Source organism: Hemiscyllium ocellatum, chromosome 19, assembly GCF_020745735.1.
Source record: "Hemiscyllium ocellatum isolate sHemOce1 chromosome 19, sHemOce1.pat.X.cur, whole genome shotgun sequence".
NCBI classification, from domain to species: Eukaryota; Metazoa; Chordata; class Chondrichthyes; order Orectolobiformes; family Hemiscylliidae; genus Hemiscyllium; species Hemiscyllium ocellatum.
The window spans coordinates 54,804,372-54,820,726 of NC_083419.1; the positions used below are offsets into that span (position 1 = coordinate 54,804,372).

Below are 16,355 nucleotides of genomic sequence, written 5' to 3' on the forward strand. Positions count from 1 at the left end.
GAAAGCTGACATATATCCGATGGGCGGACTGACTTCCCTCTCTCGTGTGGCTTAGAAATTTGCATCTATCATGATCCAGAGTTTCCGGTGCTTTTAAGTTATGACAACACTTTTAAGTAGAATTTTTATTATTCTGTAGAAAGGCATTTACATTGGTTGACTGACCAACCATTCAAAAATATAAAGGAACATGTACAGCAAAGGTCAACATCATTCAAATATATAAGTAAAATAACTTTCATAGAGCAATCAACCACTGAAATTACTTTGATGTGCGACACATTTATTGAGCAATATTGACGTATACGTGTTTCAAGAGTAGCATAACAATTTGCAAGACACCAAAGTGCTGGTCTTGACAATGGCAGGACAGTAACAGACAACTGAACATAAACATACACAGTTTTAATGAAATTCTAACCTCTCTAGTGACTTGCCGAGTAAGACTGAACATCTGTGATCATTTGACAGTTATTTTTAACCTTGTATACTGCAGAGGCAGATGCTCAGCAAATAACAAGACTAATCATTTGCAGATGGCAGGGTTTTAAGTCTCATGGTCATGATCACATTGAAAGAGTTGGAAGGTTAGCTGTGGCACAGAAACAGTTATCATGGGCAAGTCCCTGTCACTATGTCTCAGAACCAAATTTATCAGCAATATACAACTTAATGGATTTTAAATTATGTATGTGGAAAATACCCTGTATATTTTAAAACTCCTAAAAACCACCAGTGATTGGTATGAGTCTTCCACTTACTAATTGCTAGATGTCTCAAAGTTACCATGAAACAACTCACTCCCAGTGGCACCCAATTCCAACAATTAGAGGAATGTAGTGCGACCATTGATTAAAAAAAAATCTTTTCAGCTAGCACAATACATTACAATAGAACCAATTGCCTTTATTTGACCACCTCAATCTTCCTGGTCGAAGGAAAGTGAAAATAGAGTTGGAATAATCCAACATCAAGCCTGACCATTCAAACTTGTGAAAGCAGAAATCAGGCTATTGCTGAGGCTCCTGCAAAAATTAAACAGGGGCTGGCCGACTTACCATTCTAAGGTCATGACTGAGAAAACATCCTGGCCCCAATGCTTTGTAACTACACTGGGAGAGGATATGGCTGTGTTTTAGATTGCAGGGTCTGTGTCGGGTGTGCCGACTATTAATCTTATTAAGGCCTGACTCCTTTATGAGCCTGTGGGCCAAGAAGAGCTGTAGTGCTTTCACCAGCCATCAGCTTCTCCCAGTCTTTACCACAGCCCAGATTTCTGCTCCTCTTCATCAAGACCTCATCAGTGGTGCTCTTCCCACTCACCCTGCACTCCTCCAGCATCCCTATTTGCCACCTGAATTTACTGGCCCTTTCTGATACCCATCCCACAAGTCACGATGACCTCCCAATGCTCGACGACGCTCCTGACCACTGGCCTGCTGCCTTGTTGGAGTTGTGCAGCAGACTACATGAATGGGGCTGTGATGATAAGATGAGAAAGACCACTATGATGCTGGGCCTTTCCCATGCACTAGGTGCTTATCCACAATTTCAAGACCACCGCCCCCACCCCACCCCCAACCTTGTTAATTCGGGGCCAATGTGGCATTTGTCTGGATATTCCACCTCAACATACAAACTGTAGGGCAGAGAAAGATTCCATAGTGCCTGTGCTAGCACTTTGTCTGATCAGCATCAAAGCTCCTCTTCTTTCTCTAAGCAACTGCAGTCTATCAAATATTCTATTTCCTTTTGAAAGTTACAGTACTTCAATTACCACTGAGTTCCAGAATAACTTTCTGCTTTAAAAGAAAACTCTTGTAATTTCATCCCTGGATACTTTGACAATTACCTGACATCTCTGAACTCTGCTGATGGTACAAACTACCTTGCCATATCCATTCTATCAAATTTCCTTATCAGTTTAGAATATCTTTGTTAAATCACCTCGTAAACAAAACAGAGAAGTTTTGAGAAACCTTGCCCCCATATGGTCAGCCCACAGAAATTCCATTACGTTGCCCTTGGAGATAACCTAGTTTGCAAACTGCATGTTTATGAACCTATGCTCCAACTGAAGTACTGCTAGTACACAGAGATAACAGCCGAATTTACTAAACACAATACTTCATTTTTTTTTTCAATGTAAGGTTTTATTTTCAGGAAATAAAGTGTTTTCTTTTAAAACATATCCCACAATTCCAAATAGTCTTGGAGCCCATAACAAGGAAAGTTCAAGAAAAAAACAAAGATAACTGATTTACAACTCATCTCTCTCCATTATTACAAAACCAACATCACAAAATAATAACAGAATTTTCTCAATATATGGTCTACCAGCATTTATGCTGCCTATGTATACAGCTTCCAACAATAAATCTTACAAACTTCAGATATATTCAATGTACATCAGCTAACTGCAGTTACTATAGAGCAAATACAGTATGTTAGCTAGTCCCCACTATCCCCTAAGCACATCACATGTCACAGACTTCACTTTTAAGCTTTCTTTATACTCAAGGACTAGGAACCATGTGATTTCAACTCCGGATTCTGGTGGAGTTTGATTTATACATTACACAAAGTTTCTTTTATTCATCCGCTCTGAATGCATGAAAACCATCCTAAATTGCACTTCTGCAACAGATTTCTCTTCATCCTTACGTGTGTTTGTAAATGTGTTACAGCACAACATCACGAATGAACACTCGTCTCATTAACGGACTTGCTTGCAAAGTATAGGAATAGCAATGTGCAGTGCTTGATAGGTTTGGGCTCCATTGGCAGTGACATTTAATCCAGTTTGTTTTCAAAGGATGGCTGATCCAGGGTGAAAAATGACACCATTGTGAACACAATGATGGGGCACTACATCCTGTTAAAGTGAGCTGTGCTAAATGTTTTAGCAGTGCGTTGCCACTGAGGTATAGGTGGACATCTCCCTTCGTATTGTGCTGAATGGAGAGAGCTCAAGTTCTGTGGTAAATTCATTGTCGTTGTCATCGCTTGCGACCGTGGATGACTTCGGCCCACATTCCTCGCAACAGCAACAGCAGCAGTCCAAAAATGCCCGGCTGAAGGGCTTGCACAGGCAGAAGAGGACCACTGGGGTCACGCAAGACTTGAAAAACAAAAGGAACTGACTGATGAGTTGCAGAAGGTCCACCGTTTGTTGGGAGACCCCAGTAACCATGTAGGCAGTTACAATATTGCAAATGTTTTCAGGTATGATACAGAACCCATAGAGAATGGTCAAGGCCACGACTGTGCAGTTCATCTGGCCTTCCAATTGAATTTGACGTTTATTGCCTCTGGCACAGGACTTTTCTGCCTTTCTGATTTTTCTAGCTGTCACGATGGAGCTACCAATTGTGAATAGGGTGGGCAAACAGAAATAACAACCAAAATACCACCACATCTTGGCGCTGTCGTAAGTTAGTGCCAGCACATAGAGTGTGTCTGGTAACTTAGGCGATATCTTCACAACACAGCGGTCTGCAGTCACATCAGAGGCTGCCACCTCCTCGGTTACCAACTGCCGAAGAGCAATCTCAGGGAGCGCCAGTAACATGGCGCCCACCCAGATGACGGCCAGCTTGGCCGTTGTTGACGAGCAGTTCTCAATCATCTCGTAGTACATCTGCACATTGGTGGCAGCCCTGAATCGGTCAATGCACAGCGCACACAAGGTGAAAGTGGTGACTCCAAGGGAAGCAACCTGTTGATGAAAGGATAAGAGAAACATTAACTGGCGCAATATTATTTATTTCTGCACGGAGGAAAGTTCAGTTAAAGGACTGGGGTGAGCTCAATTGGCCAAGAATGTGGTGCAGAATAATGCCAATTTATGAGGGTGACTTCAATCCTTGTACCACTGATGTATTCCCTGGCACTGCCTCCTTCCCTTGCCATTGCTAATGCAAGAGCAGCCTATGGACTGGGGACAATAGCATGCAGCAATCTTCCACCACAGTCACATTTCTTAGCTTGGGTTTAGATGTAAAATGTGATCTTCAAAATCCCTTGTCATATTTGAATGATGATAAGGAGGTTGAGAGGAGACCTGGCTGAGGTTTGTAAAATCATGAGGAGTGTCGATATAGTTAATGGAAGTTGTCTTTTCCCTAGGATGGGAGATCTCCAGACTGGGGACATATTTCTAAGGTGAGAGGACAGGGATTTAAAAAGAACGTGAGGGGCAATTTTCTTTACATGGGGGGTGGTTTGTGTGTGGAATGAACTTCCTGAGGAAGCGCTGGATGCGGGTACAGTTAGGTTTAAAATACTTAGATAAGCACATGAATAGGAAAGGTTTGGAGAGATAAGGACCAGGAGCAGGCAGGTGGGACTAGTTTAGTTTGGGATTATGTTTGGTTCCCTGGAATGTTTGAGGCTCAGGGGTGACCTTATAGACATATATAAAATCATGAGGGGCATGGATAGGGTAAATAAACATGGTCTTTTCCCTGGGTTGGGGGAGTGCAGAACTAGAGGGTGTAGGTTTAGGGTGAGAGGGGTAGGATAAAAAAGGGACCAAAGGGGCAATTCTTTCACACAGAGGGTGGTACGTGTATGGAATGAGCTGAGAGAGGAAGTGGTGGAGGCGGTACAATTACAACATTTAAAAGGCATCTGGATGGGTATATGAATAGGAAGGGTTTAGAGGAATGTGGGCCAAATGCTGGCAAATGGGACAAGATTACATTAGGACATCTGGTCCGCATCAAGTTGGACCAAAGGGTCTGTTTCTGTGCTGTATATCTCCATGACTCAATGACTGTTTGGACTGAAGGGACTATTTCCATGCTGTATGACTCTATGTCTCCTGTTGCTAATACCATGAAGAAAGGTTTATCAGTGGAAATTCACATCCACTATTAGTTCATGCTATTTTTACTGATTGTTAAAGTTATTTGTTGATTTTATTTTGGTAATATTTGAACAATATTGGTACCTGCTGTGGGAAGGCCAGAAAAATTAATGTCATCCAGATCATGTTTACAGATGAGTGCAGAAATGACCTCTTTGACAAGGTACTTCTACAACAGATGCGTGAGTAACAACAGGAATGTGCTTCTCAAACACTGAAGAATGAAGATCATCGAATCATGCAGCAGGGAACTAGCCATTCCACCCATCATGTCAACAAAAGTGCTTTGAGTGAGTTATTCAACTATTTATATATTCTCTTGCTTTTTCCCATTGCCCAGCTAAACATTTCCCCTTCAATTATTTATCTGATTTCCTTTAAAACGTTGCTGCTAAGTCTGCTTCCACTACCTTTTCAGGCAGTGAAATTCCAGGTCACAACAACTGCGTAAAAACTGTTTTGTCATGTCATCTCTGGTTTTTCTGTCAATTTCCTTAGAGCTGTGTGCAATTGGAGACAATTAGCTTTTATCCATTTGAACAAAACCCTTCATAATATTGAACATCTCTATTAAATCTTCTTTACTCTTTTCTACTTCTCCATGTAACTGAAGTCCCACATTTCCGATACCATAAAAAAAACTACCATCTGAGTCATTATTTATTTTGATACATATTAATATTTTTTACAGTTCCTGTCAAGTCTTTGTTCATAATTTACATGTAATAGAGTTTACTAATGTGAGACTAATGTAAGTTACTTTTACAATGATCTTTGCAAGTACTTCTTGAATATAGATTAAGTAAAGATATTAAGGAGACAATCGGCAATTAAAAGTGTTGATTCATAAAATGGAAGAACACTCTATATTAATCCTAGTATTTCCTTGGTATCAAGAGGGACTTAGAGAAGCAACTAAGAGGAAATTGTTGAAGGAAATGTTGATTGGGGGGTGGGTCATGAACAGGGGTAGGAGGAGACTAATGTGGAAAATATGTACCAGTATGAGCTTATTATGCTGAGTGTCCCAGTGAATTAGCTGCCGTTTTTATAACAATTCAACAGTTCCTTTGAGACTGTAATTGATATGTTTTTTAAAAAAAAATCAAATCTTCAAAATAGCATATGAAGATTAACAATTCAAGTTCTCTACATCATTAGTCCAGCAACATCACCATTGTCACTCTGAATGTAACAGCAAAAATGCTTAGATTCTGAGTAGGCTAATCACATCTTTAACCTTTGCTGCATAGAACAAGGAATTACAATATGTGGTCAGACTTTCAATCTGCTACCCCAGTGTAAAACCGATGATGTGGTTAAGGTTCAGCTGCCTGTGAGCGAAAAATGACAGCAGGTGATTTTTTTTTTCAAATGAGTGGTATGACTGCATCACCAAGTTTTGGTACCAAGTCAAGTTGAAAATTTGCTGTACTGATTAGAGACTGGAGCAGCCATGGGGAAAGTAAATCATGCCTGGTTGATCTTATATATTGTGTTGACTTATCCTAATGTTTACCCATTCCCAGCAATAACTATCTCACCCCAATACACACATTGGCGAAAAGCCTTAGAATCAATTGTTGGTTGACAATTCATGGCAGTTTGATGCAGGCTTGGAAGTCTAAGCCTTATAGATAGCTGAATATCTAAAAACGTGGGAGTAGAAAACAGTGACATAAATGAAGAAATTAAGACAAAAAATAAATATGCATGAGCTAAAGGTCTTTTGTCATTTGAATGGAAGTGCTAAAACAATTGACTGTATCCAGTTTAACATGGTGATTTTACCCCAAAAGGCAATTTAAAAAGGAATATTTGGGGCAGATTGGAAATCTTCAAAAATCAAGTTCAACATGGTTTTTCTCTGTAGTTTTAATGACTGAAAGATTTTCCAAAGACAAGCTGCATTTACATAGCACCTGCCAAGTCCTCAAGTGCTTCTGAAAAGCTCCACCATTAATTATTTTCAGTGTTCAGTCATGCTGTTATGTATGAATCTGTAAAGTGTTCACAGCAATAAGTGACACAAATATCAGTGAGGTAAATGACCAGATCATCAATTTTATTCATGCTACTTATGGAATAAGTGCTGGTCAAGACATTGGGAGATCTTCCTTGCTCTTATTTAGATAGTGTTCAGGAACATTTCACATCCACAATTTAATGTCTCAATCTAAAGACACGTCTCACAAAAATATTACATTGAGATGTCAGTCCCAATTGTGTACAAGTCTCTGGGTTGAGTTTGAACCCACGATATTTCGGGATGCCACATTTTTTTCTCAAGACACCATTCTCACAATGCCTTCAAAGTCAAAAAGCTATTCTGATTCATCCTTTGAACAGCCAGTTTGTGATGGTGACTGAACAATAAATTCAAAACTAATTAATTTAGCATTGCTAATTTAATATTTTTATTTTATTGAAATCATGAAAACCATGAAAAACAATGGATTTTGTGTGTTATTGTGATGCATAATGTACAAGATGTACCTCTATTATACACCCATTGTAAAATTTTCTTGAAGACTTTGTACTTTTCCAAAGCTTTCATCTTACTTTCCATCAAAATTAACACTTTAAAGATCATTAGTCTGCTCAGTATTTCGTGATAAGTGCTACTGTAACAACAGATTTAAGTAATTGTGATGAAGAACATTATCTATTTACCATCTTGAATATTCAATGGCACTATGGCATTGTAGCTGCATTATGCCCTTTCAGCAGGTTGCACTGCGACATCTGGCTATGACTTCTTTAAAAGCACTCTCCAAACTCATGAACTTCACCATGAGAAGACCATCATCTCCAAATTTCCCGCCAAGTCTCACATCGTATGATTCATGAGGACTCTAGATAAAGTTTCCCTCCATAACTAGAGGGCGAGATTCAGGGAAAGAGGCAGGTACTGAAGTGTGCTGGCCCACAAGGTTACAGTACAAAGGAAGAGATGGAAAATGGGTTAGGCTGGATGCTCTTTGGCAGCAGGTGCACACCTGCTAGGCTGAATGGCCTCCTTCCTTACTGTGAAGGTCTATGGTTCTATAATGTATTACCATCCTGTCTGTTGTCCACCATTGCTAATCAGCATTGTAATATCTGCTCCTCTTTCACCACTTTGGCATTTCTAGTTATCCAAGGTAATTAAGAATGGGCAACAAAGTGCTGGCTTTGCTAATGACTCACTTACTCCAAAAAATGGATTGAAAAAGGTCAATTTACTAAGTTTTGATAGTAAATAAATGAATGAATGAAACAGCCCCAAACATCTTATGTGATACAGTCGAAAGGAGACGTGTAAACTCAGATTTCTCTGACAAAACAAGACTGATCCTTAATCTTTGATCAATCTCATCTTCAAAAAACACCTTTAATGGAATATCTTTTTAATAAAACAATGTTTAAAATATTCACTCACTAATGATGCTTATGCATTTGTTTCCTCATGAAGTGCTGGGGCAATGTGTTGGGAACAAGGTGAATGTCACTAATCTATGCCACAGTATGATGAATGTGCATGGCATTAAGGAATCCTTCAACTTCAAACATTCTTCCTGTAGGGAGCTTGTTCACTCAACACATAAATAATACAAAAATACTTCAATAGGCTTGCTCTCGAAGTTTTATATAGGTTTTTTTCTGTGTCCTTCTGTACAAAAAAAAACCTGAATATTTCTGTTAATGAAGCTTTAAATGTTTCAACACTCAAGTCAGTCATCAGAACAGAAGACAAGAGGCTTGCTTCACACTGAATCCAATTAAAAGAACCTATCTGTCAGGGAAATCTGATGATTATAAGGTAAAACATATTGGATGAAGTCTACATTGTAACATTTCTATAAAATCTGAAGTTCAAAAGTATAATGTCAAATATCAGAATTTTATTATAACGCAGATCTACTTGAAATTAGTTTAAATTTCTTAACACTGTCCATGTAAAGCTTTGAATCATACATAGATCCGGTTGAAAGGGGGTTGGGTAGAAGGAAAGAAGACTAAGCTCCTGTCTTTGCAAACAATAGGTTCCCTTTTCGTAATGCGGGCTCTTTATACATGTACAAGACAATGTCTCGTTTAAATCCAGTACTTTAAATAAATTGAGAGACATATCTCTGTCTGACTTTAGTGATGAAAAGCTCTCACCTTTCCATAAATCCAATCTTATTAAGTACCTCTTCACATCATGCATAGTGAGAAACTTAAAATGGAAGGACTAAAAGCAAAGGGCAGTGCAGATAATAGCCAGGCTCACATTATTTTGTTAAATTTATTGACAGAAAGAATTTCACTCACACCAGGTGTTATGATTATAATTTAAGTAACTAAAGGTGTAGAAACTTATGACACTGGCACATACTATTTGTGTGGGGGCCATTTGATGTGATTTAACACAATTCCACTTCTCTCCTTTCAGATTTTCTCCCTTTCCTCACCTCCTCTGGGAAAGAACTGATCCTAATTGTTGTATGACTCTGTGGTCACCTAATAACAGTACTTCACTAGAGGAAACAAACTTCGAGTGTGCCCCCAGGCAGAGGTTGGGATTTTCTGCTCCTGTGCCCACTAGTCAACAATGTGCTGCCTATTTATTTTAAATGGAGGCTTGTGAACTCAGAAGTAGAAACATAGACAATTAGCAAGTTATTCAAAAGCTATTACAAGCAATCCCACCCTGGGTGACTGTCTGTTTGGAGTTTGCACATTCTCCCCGTGTCGGATTGGGTTTCCTCCCCACTCCAAAGATGTGCAGGTTAGGTGGATTGGCCATCATAAATTGTCCATTGCGTCCAGAGATGGGTAGTTTAGATGGATTAGCCATGGGAAATGCTGTGCAATAGGGATAGTGTGAGTGTGAGTGGGATGGTATTTGGAGGGTTGGTATGGACTTGTTGGGTCAAATGGCCTGCTTCAACATGGTAGGGTTTCTATGATTCAACTCACCTGATATCCACAGTATGAGAATAGAAGGAATGCTCAATTTAGTCTCCTGGGCACAGATTAACTCATTCAACACAGGACAAAGATCAAACCTGATGCCTTTTGCACTTAAAACTGGAGCCTATTAGCTTCAAAATTGGCACTTACTGGCAAGCATGGGTTTTAACTAATTTCAAAGATGTGTCAGAATATAATGATTTTTATTGAATAAATTCACCCTTCTTTGCTGCTAGTAAGTCATTTATGATGCTCAGATGTTGTAACAAAGCATTTTAATTTGCTGGGGTACCTAACCCGAACATTATAACAGAAGTCTGCTTTATGTTAAGACCTTATAATACAAAGGGCAGACCTCACAAAGGGCTATAATCAAAATGTTACAAGACCAAAATGGATCGCATGTAAAGAAATGCATCATTAAAATAAATCAATGATTACATTATGCTATTATAGATTTCACTCTATTGTAGAAAAATGATGAGTAGTATAAGCTTTTCAGTCTAGAAGGGAGTTAGTTAACAATAGGTGGGGCATTATGAATTATACTAAACAATATGCAAATAAAATTAATCAAGATTATTTCAAAACAATTTGGATAAAGTATTAGAAACTTATGGAATTTGTTTTAAATATCATTAAGCAGTTGCATCCTCAAAAGTTAACAAATTCTGCTAGTTAAGATATAGGTAAACATTCGAGTCATTGGGATTACAATAAGATGCCATGGTTATAAAATATTAGAAGGATGGATTTCACTGAGTCAAGTTGTGTTGTCTCATCTCTGCCTTTATGTTACAACCACAGTGCACAGACAATAAGAAGCTATCTACTTCTCAGCATAACTATTTGGACAATCGATATGCAATTAACTGGCTGAAAGGTACTAGACTATAGTCAGGATCCACGTACCATATAGGCTAATGCTAGCCCTAGCAACTCAGTATTAATATTCTATTTGTCCAGCAAATTATAATGTGCATATTTTAATATAAAAAGCACATCAGAATGGTAGGCAAATTAAATGCACTCTGAATAGTTCTATGAATACATTTGCACTTTCTGAAACGTGGCAGTTTGTCATTCTAATTTATACACTTGCCAAACCAATTTAATTAATTTTGTGTGTTTAATGCTGTGGGTTCTATTGTGAATTACAATGTGATGAATGCTGGGCTAGGCTAATTGAGCTACACAAGCTGATGTTTGTACTGTTGACGTTTGATCTGTGTGCAGTTAACTGATACCAATTAGTGGACTAGATTTATAATGATGGCAGAATAAAGTGGGAGGGATGATATAGATGAGGGAGCTTTTGTTTGGTTCATCATTCTATGATAGAAAAAGATCATTTCTGATGTTCTGATGCAATGTGCGCTCCCATTTAGCCTTGAAGATTATAAGCATTGCTGCAATGGTGTGAAGCATGATTCTGAATGCCTGCAGAGTATCAGAGTTAAAACTCATAACAAAGAAGGAATTAGTGATGGAAACGAAGACAACAACTACATATTGAAAGCTGTGGCACACTTGTGTGCCCTTGGGCCTGTCCAAATATTACAATTACTTAACAGGCATTGACTAAAGGGTAATATTTGAAAATCTGTAATTAAGTGCTGAAACTATTTTGAGTTAATTCATTTGATACTGTGGCAAAGTTTTGGATGTGTTGAAATAAGCAATCTCTGCTAACTGTATTCTTATCCTGAGCAGGGAATCAACCAGATTCCCACATACGATTGCAATCTAACTTCCCCACCAACTACCTACTCTGTTAGAAAACGCACTGGTTTGTACCTTTGTACGCATAATGTTAGAGAGCCGATGTTTATGATGTTACATTGCAAGGTTGCAAATTTCATGAAACAACAGGATATTATTGTTTAAAATATTCATCTCAAATATCATATTACTTTTAAAAAGAATACCTTAAAATAACTTAAATGCATTTGCTAGATCCTTAAGAACACTACAGTAATTGGGATTACTTGTTATATTGTGAAGCAATGTTGTTGTATCTGGCACACTGAAGGCTTGTTCAGTAGTTGAAGTCAAACTGCAAGCAGCCAATGAATTGATCCTACACAGAAACTGCAATTGTGGATCCCATTTTTAACAGAGCTGGAGTACAAATGCATGAATTTAACTTTAACAGTTGAGAATCGTCAAGACAGGATTACTTTAAAACTATTATGGGTTTTAACTTAATACAATACCACTGACAGATCTATTCAGAAATTTGCTCATATCTTCCTGTTATGCACTGATGTTACCAGTAAAACACGCAATCAATCAGGCTTATTTCACTAGAGGTATTATTACAGGATCGATCATTGCTGATTTTCTCTTGTATTTGGATACCTTGTCATACCCGTTATATTACGAATATAAATCAGCTCACAAGAAGGAATCCAATAGTTTATGATATTTACACAGCATATATTTGTCACATTCAACCATGGGACAGGTGAGACCCAATGTATGCTTGTGTCTGTCTTCTATTTGTATAAGGCTGCCAGAATATTATTATAGAATGTTCAACGTTAATTATTAACTTGGGTGATAACATCTATCTTAATGTAACAAGGCAGATGAACAGACAAGCCATTTCCCCAACATGCTGTTACCAAGGAAACGGAGATGAAGAAAGATAATAACTTTAAGCAGCATATTACTCAACTCATTAATAAAGCTGCCTCTTTTCAGCTGTTCTGCAATATATTGTTTAAAAATCAGTTTTCGTTTCAGTTCCCCTGAAACATTAAGCCCTTGGCTTGATGCAGGAGCTGACTGGCTTGCTGAGTGCTCTGATTTTGGAAATATTATTTCAGGTTTCCAGTCTTGGTATCGACTTCCTTTCCAAATGTACGAATTCTACCGGTCACAAAGGCAACTGTCACAATTTACAGTGGCCTTTTCAGTGCAGGTTCAGTGCTATTATCAACAAGTTACCACTTCGCATCCCAACTAAAGTGGCAGTATAGCTTTAGCTTAAGTCCTTCTCCAGGACTTGGGACTTATAATGTCGCTAAACAGGACAGATTATCAACCTGTAAATTATTCCGACATGCCTATGCCTGTGGGAAGAGCGTGAGAGTCCTCTGACTAACCCCACTGAATGGGGAGTGACACTGTTCCAGAAAACAAAAACTAACTATGAACTAGACATAAACACATGCTTTTGATCTGAGGAAGTCATACCGGAAGGGCAATGTCAACTCTGTTTCTCTGTCTCACCATCTGAGTTTCTTCAGCATTCCCTGTGCTTTGTTTCAGATTTCCAGCATCTGAAATATTTTGCTTTCAAATAAAGAAATGCTTTATCTGCCTATGAGCCACTTGGCATTGCAGTGAATGAATGAAGTATATCTTCAGAGTGGGTCCTGACCTGCCCTGAAATAGTAGCATTAGAGACAAAAACAGAAATTGCTGGTGAAACTCAGCAGGCCTGACAGTATCTGTGGGAAGAAAGGAGAATTAATGTTTCGAGTAAGTGACTCTTCAGTAGCATTAGAGATTATCTGGAACAGGCAATATAGTATGGTAGAGGCAACAGACAAGAAAATGCTCATGGGGCTCTTAGATCTCCAGGGAACATTTATGTAATAGCCTTGTATGCACCTCCTACACAGCCTGCATCTCCCACACAGCCTGAATCACCCACACAGTCCTCTCTCACTCAACGCATTTCTCCTTCAAAGCCTGTATTACATACACAACCCATATTGCCTACACAGCCTGCATCTCCCACACAGTCTGCGTCTCCCACACAGCCTGCATCACCCACACAGTCCGTATCTCCCTCACAGCGAGTATCGCCTACAAATCACGTATCCCCCAACAGCATGTATCTCCCAGACTGCGTGTCACCCACACAGCCTGTATCTCCCACACATCTCCTTCACTGCCTGTATTGCCTGCACACTCTGTATCTTCCACATCGCGCGTATCTCCCACACAGCGCGTATGGCCCTTGCAGCCCATATCGCCCACACAGCGCGTATCTCCCAATGAGTCAGTGCAGGCATTCTGGAAGATTGCCGATCAACACCTTCACAAGACCCACAAGGGATGACCACCAAACGCCGATCTTGCCAGTAAGGCCCACAGCTGAAGAATGAATGAGTTATTTGCAATGCTTACACACCAGCTGCAATGTTAGGGTGCCAGGATCCAACAAAGTGTGTAGCCATTCATTCACCGCGAGTGAGGCTGCTTGCCCAGTTCATTGCTCACCTCAAGATAAGGGATCACCTTGCAGGAAATATCTCCCAGCAGCCACTTTTTAGTCAGCTCATGAAATATGACCAGAGGCAGACAGAAGAAGATGATGATGAAGTCCCAGAAAGCGAGGTTGGCCAGGAGTGAGTTGGAGATACTCCTCATATAATAGTTGTGGCAGACGATGCACATGATGGACAGGTTGGCCATGATGCCAATCACAAAAATGACAATGGAGAGGCACATCACAGCATAGGCGCCGTACGAGTCCTCGGTCACAGGGTAGAAAGGGTTCTTCAGCTGGCGCCTCCTGCCTGGGGCTTGGACAGGGAGCAGAGCCGGAGCACTGTCCGGGACCGGGACAGAGCCACCCGAACTGTTGAGGTAGCCCACTGCTCTTGGGGCAGTGTCGGAGCGGCCTGCCGAGCTGTTGAGAAACAGGGGAGCAGCCAACTCCCAGTGCAGCTCGCCAGTGGAGTTGTCAGCATGTCCAGCCCTCCCTCGCTTCTTCCCGCTCCCTCTCGGCTGGCCAGCCGCTCCCCTTTTGGACCTCCGGAAAAAGCCCCCCGCTTGCCCAGAAGCGGCTCCTTGGGGCAGCAGCACCGGGACGCCCTCCCCTCTCCTCCGGCTGCCGGCTGAGAGAGAGCCCGGCCCGGCTGGAGCCCTGTCCTCAGTCCTCAGGCGCTCCCCAGGGACTCCACTCGGCTGTGTCCCAGACAGGGCACAGAATGCAAAGGCGAGCAGGCAGCAGCGCATCTTCACAGCGCTCGGGGCGGTGTGCAAGTCACTTTCCCTCTCAATCCCCCTCCTCTCCCTCAGTCTTCAGTCCCTGCACACACCGAGGCAGTTCCCAGATTCCCATTTTATTTCATAGACACACATATATAAAGAAACGCGCTCTCTGGAAGTATACTGGAGGGGCTTCCTTGAAAATCCGGAGTCAAGTCTCAGCATCACTGAGGCAGGACTGAACCATTCACTGTCCCTCCCAGCCCAACACTCTCCTCCGGGGGATTTGCTCAGTTCTGTGTCCGCATCATGACTCGCCTCTCAACGCTTTGCAACTTCCTCCGTTTCCCTTCCACTCAGGTGCAGCAAACCCCACGGTGGGCTGTTTGGATTTCAACTCGTGCGTTTCTCCCCTCTTTTCTCTCTCTCTCTCTCTCTCTCTGTCTTTCGTTCCCACCGGTTGTTGTTGGGGAGTGGAGAGGTTCAAATTCCTTATTGAGAGCAGGTGAACCACACAAGAGGCTGGAGTCCTTCAGAGAGTGCAAGGGCTTCGGGAAGGTGCAGCGTCCGGCGTGGACTGTGTTCCCTGTGGGTAGGTGTGCGGGCAACTCCTGTGTTCCCTTCCCTTCAGGAACCACCCACCAGCTACCGACTCACACAGCTCGGGTCACTCACTCATCTCCGGACAAACTGCAGGATTCAGCGGCTGCCAGTCTAAGCCCCTCTTACTTCGCTCGGTACTTTCACTTCAATCGCATTTATTCCCTTCCAAAGGTGGGTCGAATGGAAGGTGCATAGTATTTTTTTCCCCCTCCAGCGTTTTTTTCCGCAAACGCTCCGCTCCCTATATCGGAGTGCCTGTAAATGAACGACTGGCCAGCGGGCAGTGGTGACCCATCGTTCCGGGAGTTCCTTCCGCTCTACCTGTTAAGAACTCCACCCCAGTGCTCCACGTCTGGGCACTGAATGTCTCCGCAATCAGCCGGACCAGTCAGTGTTCGGTGTGCACACACAGACACACACACTCCCTATCTCTCTGTAACCATCACCCGCTTCGTGTGCCAACAGCTCCCTCCTGTGAAAGGCAAGTCATTGCAGCAGAAGTATCCAGTCTGCCACAGCCTGATGTGTGCTCAGTATTTCATCTCTCCTTCAAAAAGGCGCTGTCTTCCTTGGGAAAGGATTACTGAAGTGATCTCACTTGGATGCTTGAGGGGTAAATGCTGAGAGAATGTTTCCCCCTCGAGGGTCAGAGGGCATGACCTCAGGATATCAGGGCGCCAATTTATGTTGGGTCAGCCAAGAACCTATGAAATGGCGGAGCGGGCTCAGTTGGCCGAATGGTATATATACTCTGGTTGCTATTTCTTATGGCCTTGTAGTAGGTGCAATAAGAAACAAACTTGGCTGTCAAGGTTCAAAACCAGGAGAGTCACAATGTGTTGCAGAAAGGATAGCTCAGTCAGGGACTTGGCAACACTTTTACACAAGGTCAGAGTGATGCTGGAAAAACACAGCAGGTCAGGCAGCATCCGAGGAGCAGGAAAATCAACGTTTCGGGCAAAAGCCCTTCATCAGGGCTGATGAAGGGCTTTTG

At 41.4% G+C, this 16,355-nt stretch overlaps 1 protein-coding gene across 1 annotated transcript; it reads right to left on the reverse strand.

Moving 5' to 3' along the window:
- Positions 1 to 110: 110 nt before the first annotated feature.
- Positions 111 to 15,798, reverse strand: LOC132824985 (prosaposin receptor GPR37-like). Its single transcript, XM_060839932.1, has 2 exons — positions 14,045 to 15,798; positions 111 to 3,718 (listed from the first exon to the last, which is right to left on the reverse strand). Exons 1-2 carry the CDS (start codon positions 14,783 to 14,785, stop codon positions 2,903 to 2,905), a joined length of 1,557 nt encoding a protein of 518 aa, XP_060695915.1. The 5' UTR covers positions 14,786 to 15,798; the 3' UTR covers positions 111 to 2,902.
- Positions 15,799 to 16,355: the final 557 nt, after the last annotated feature.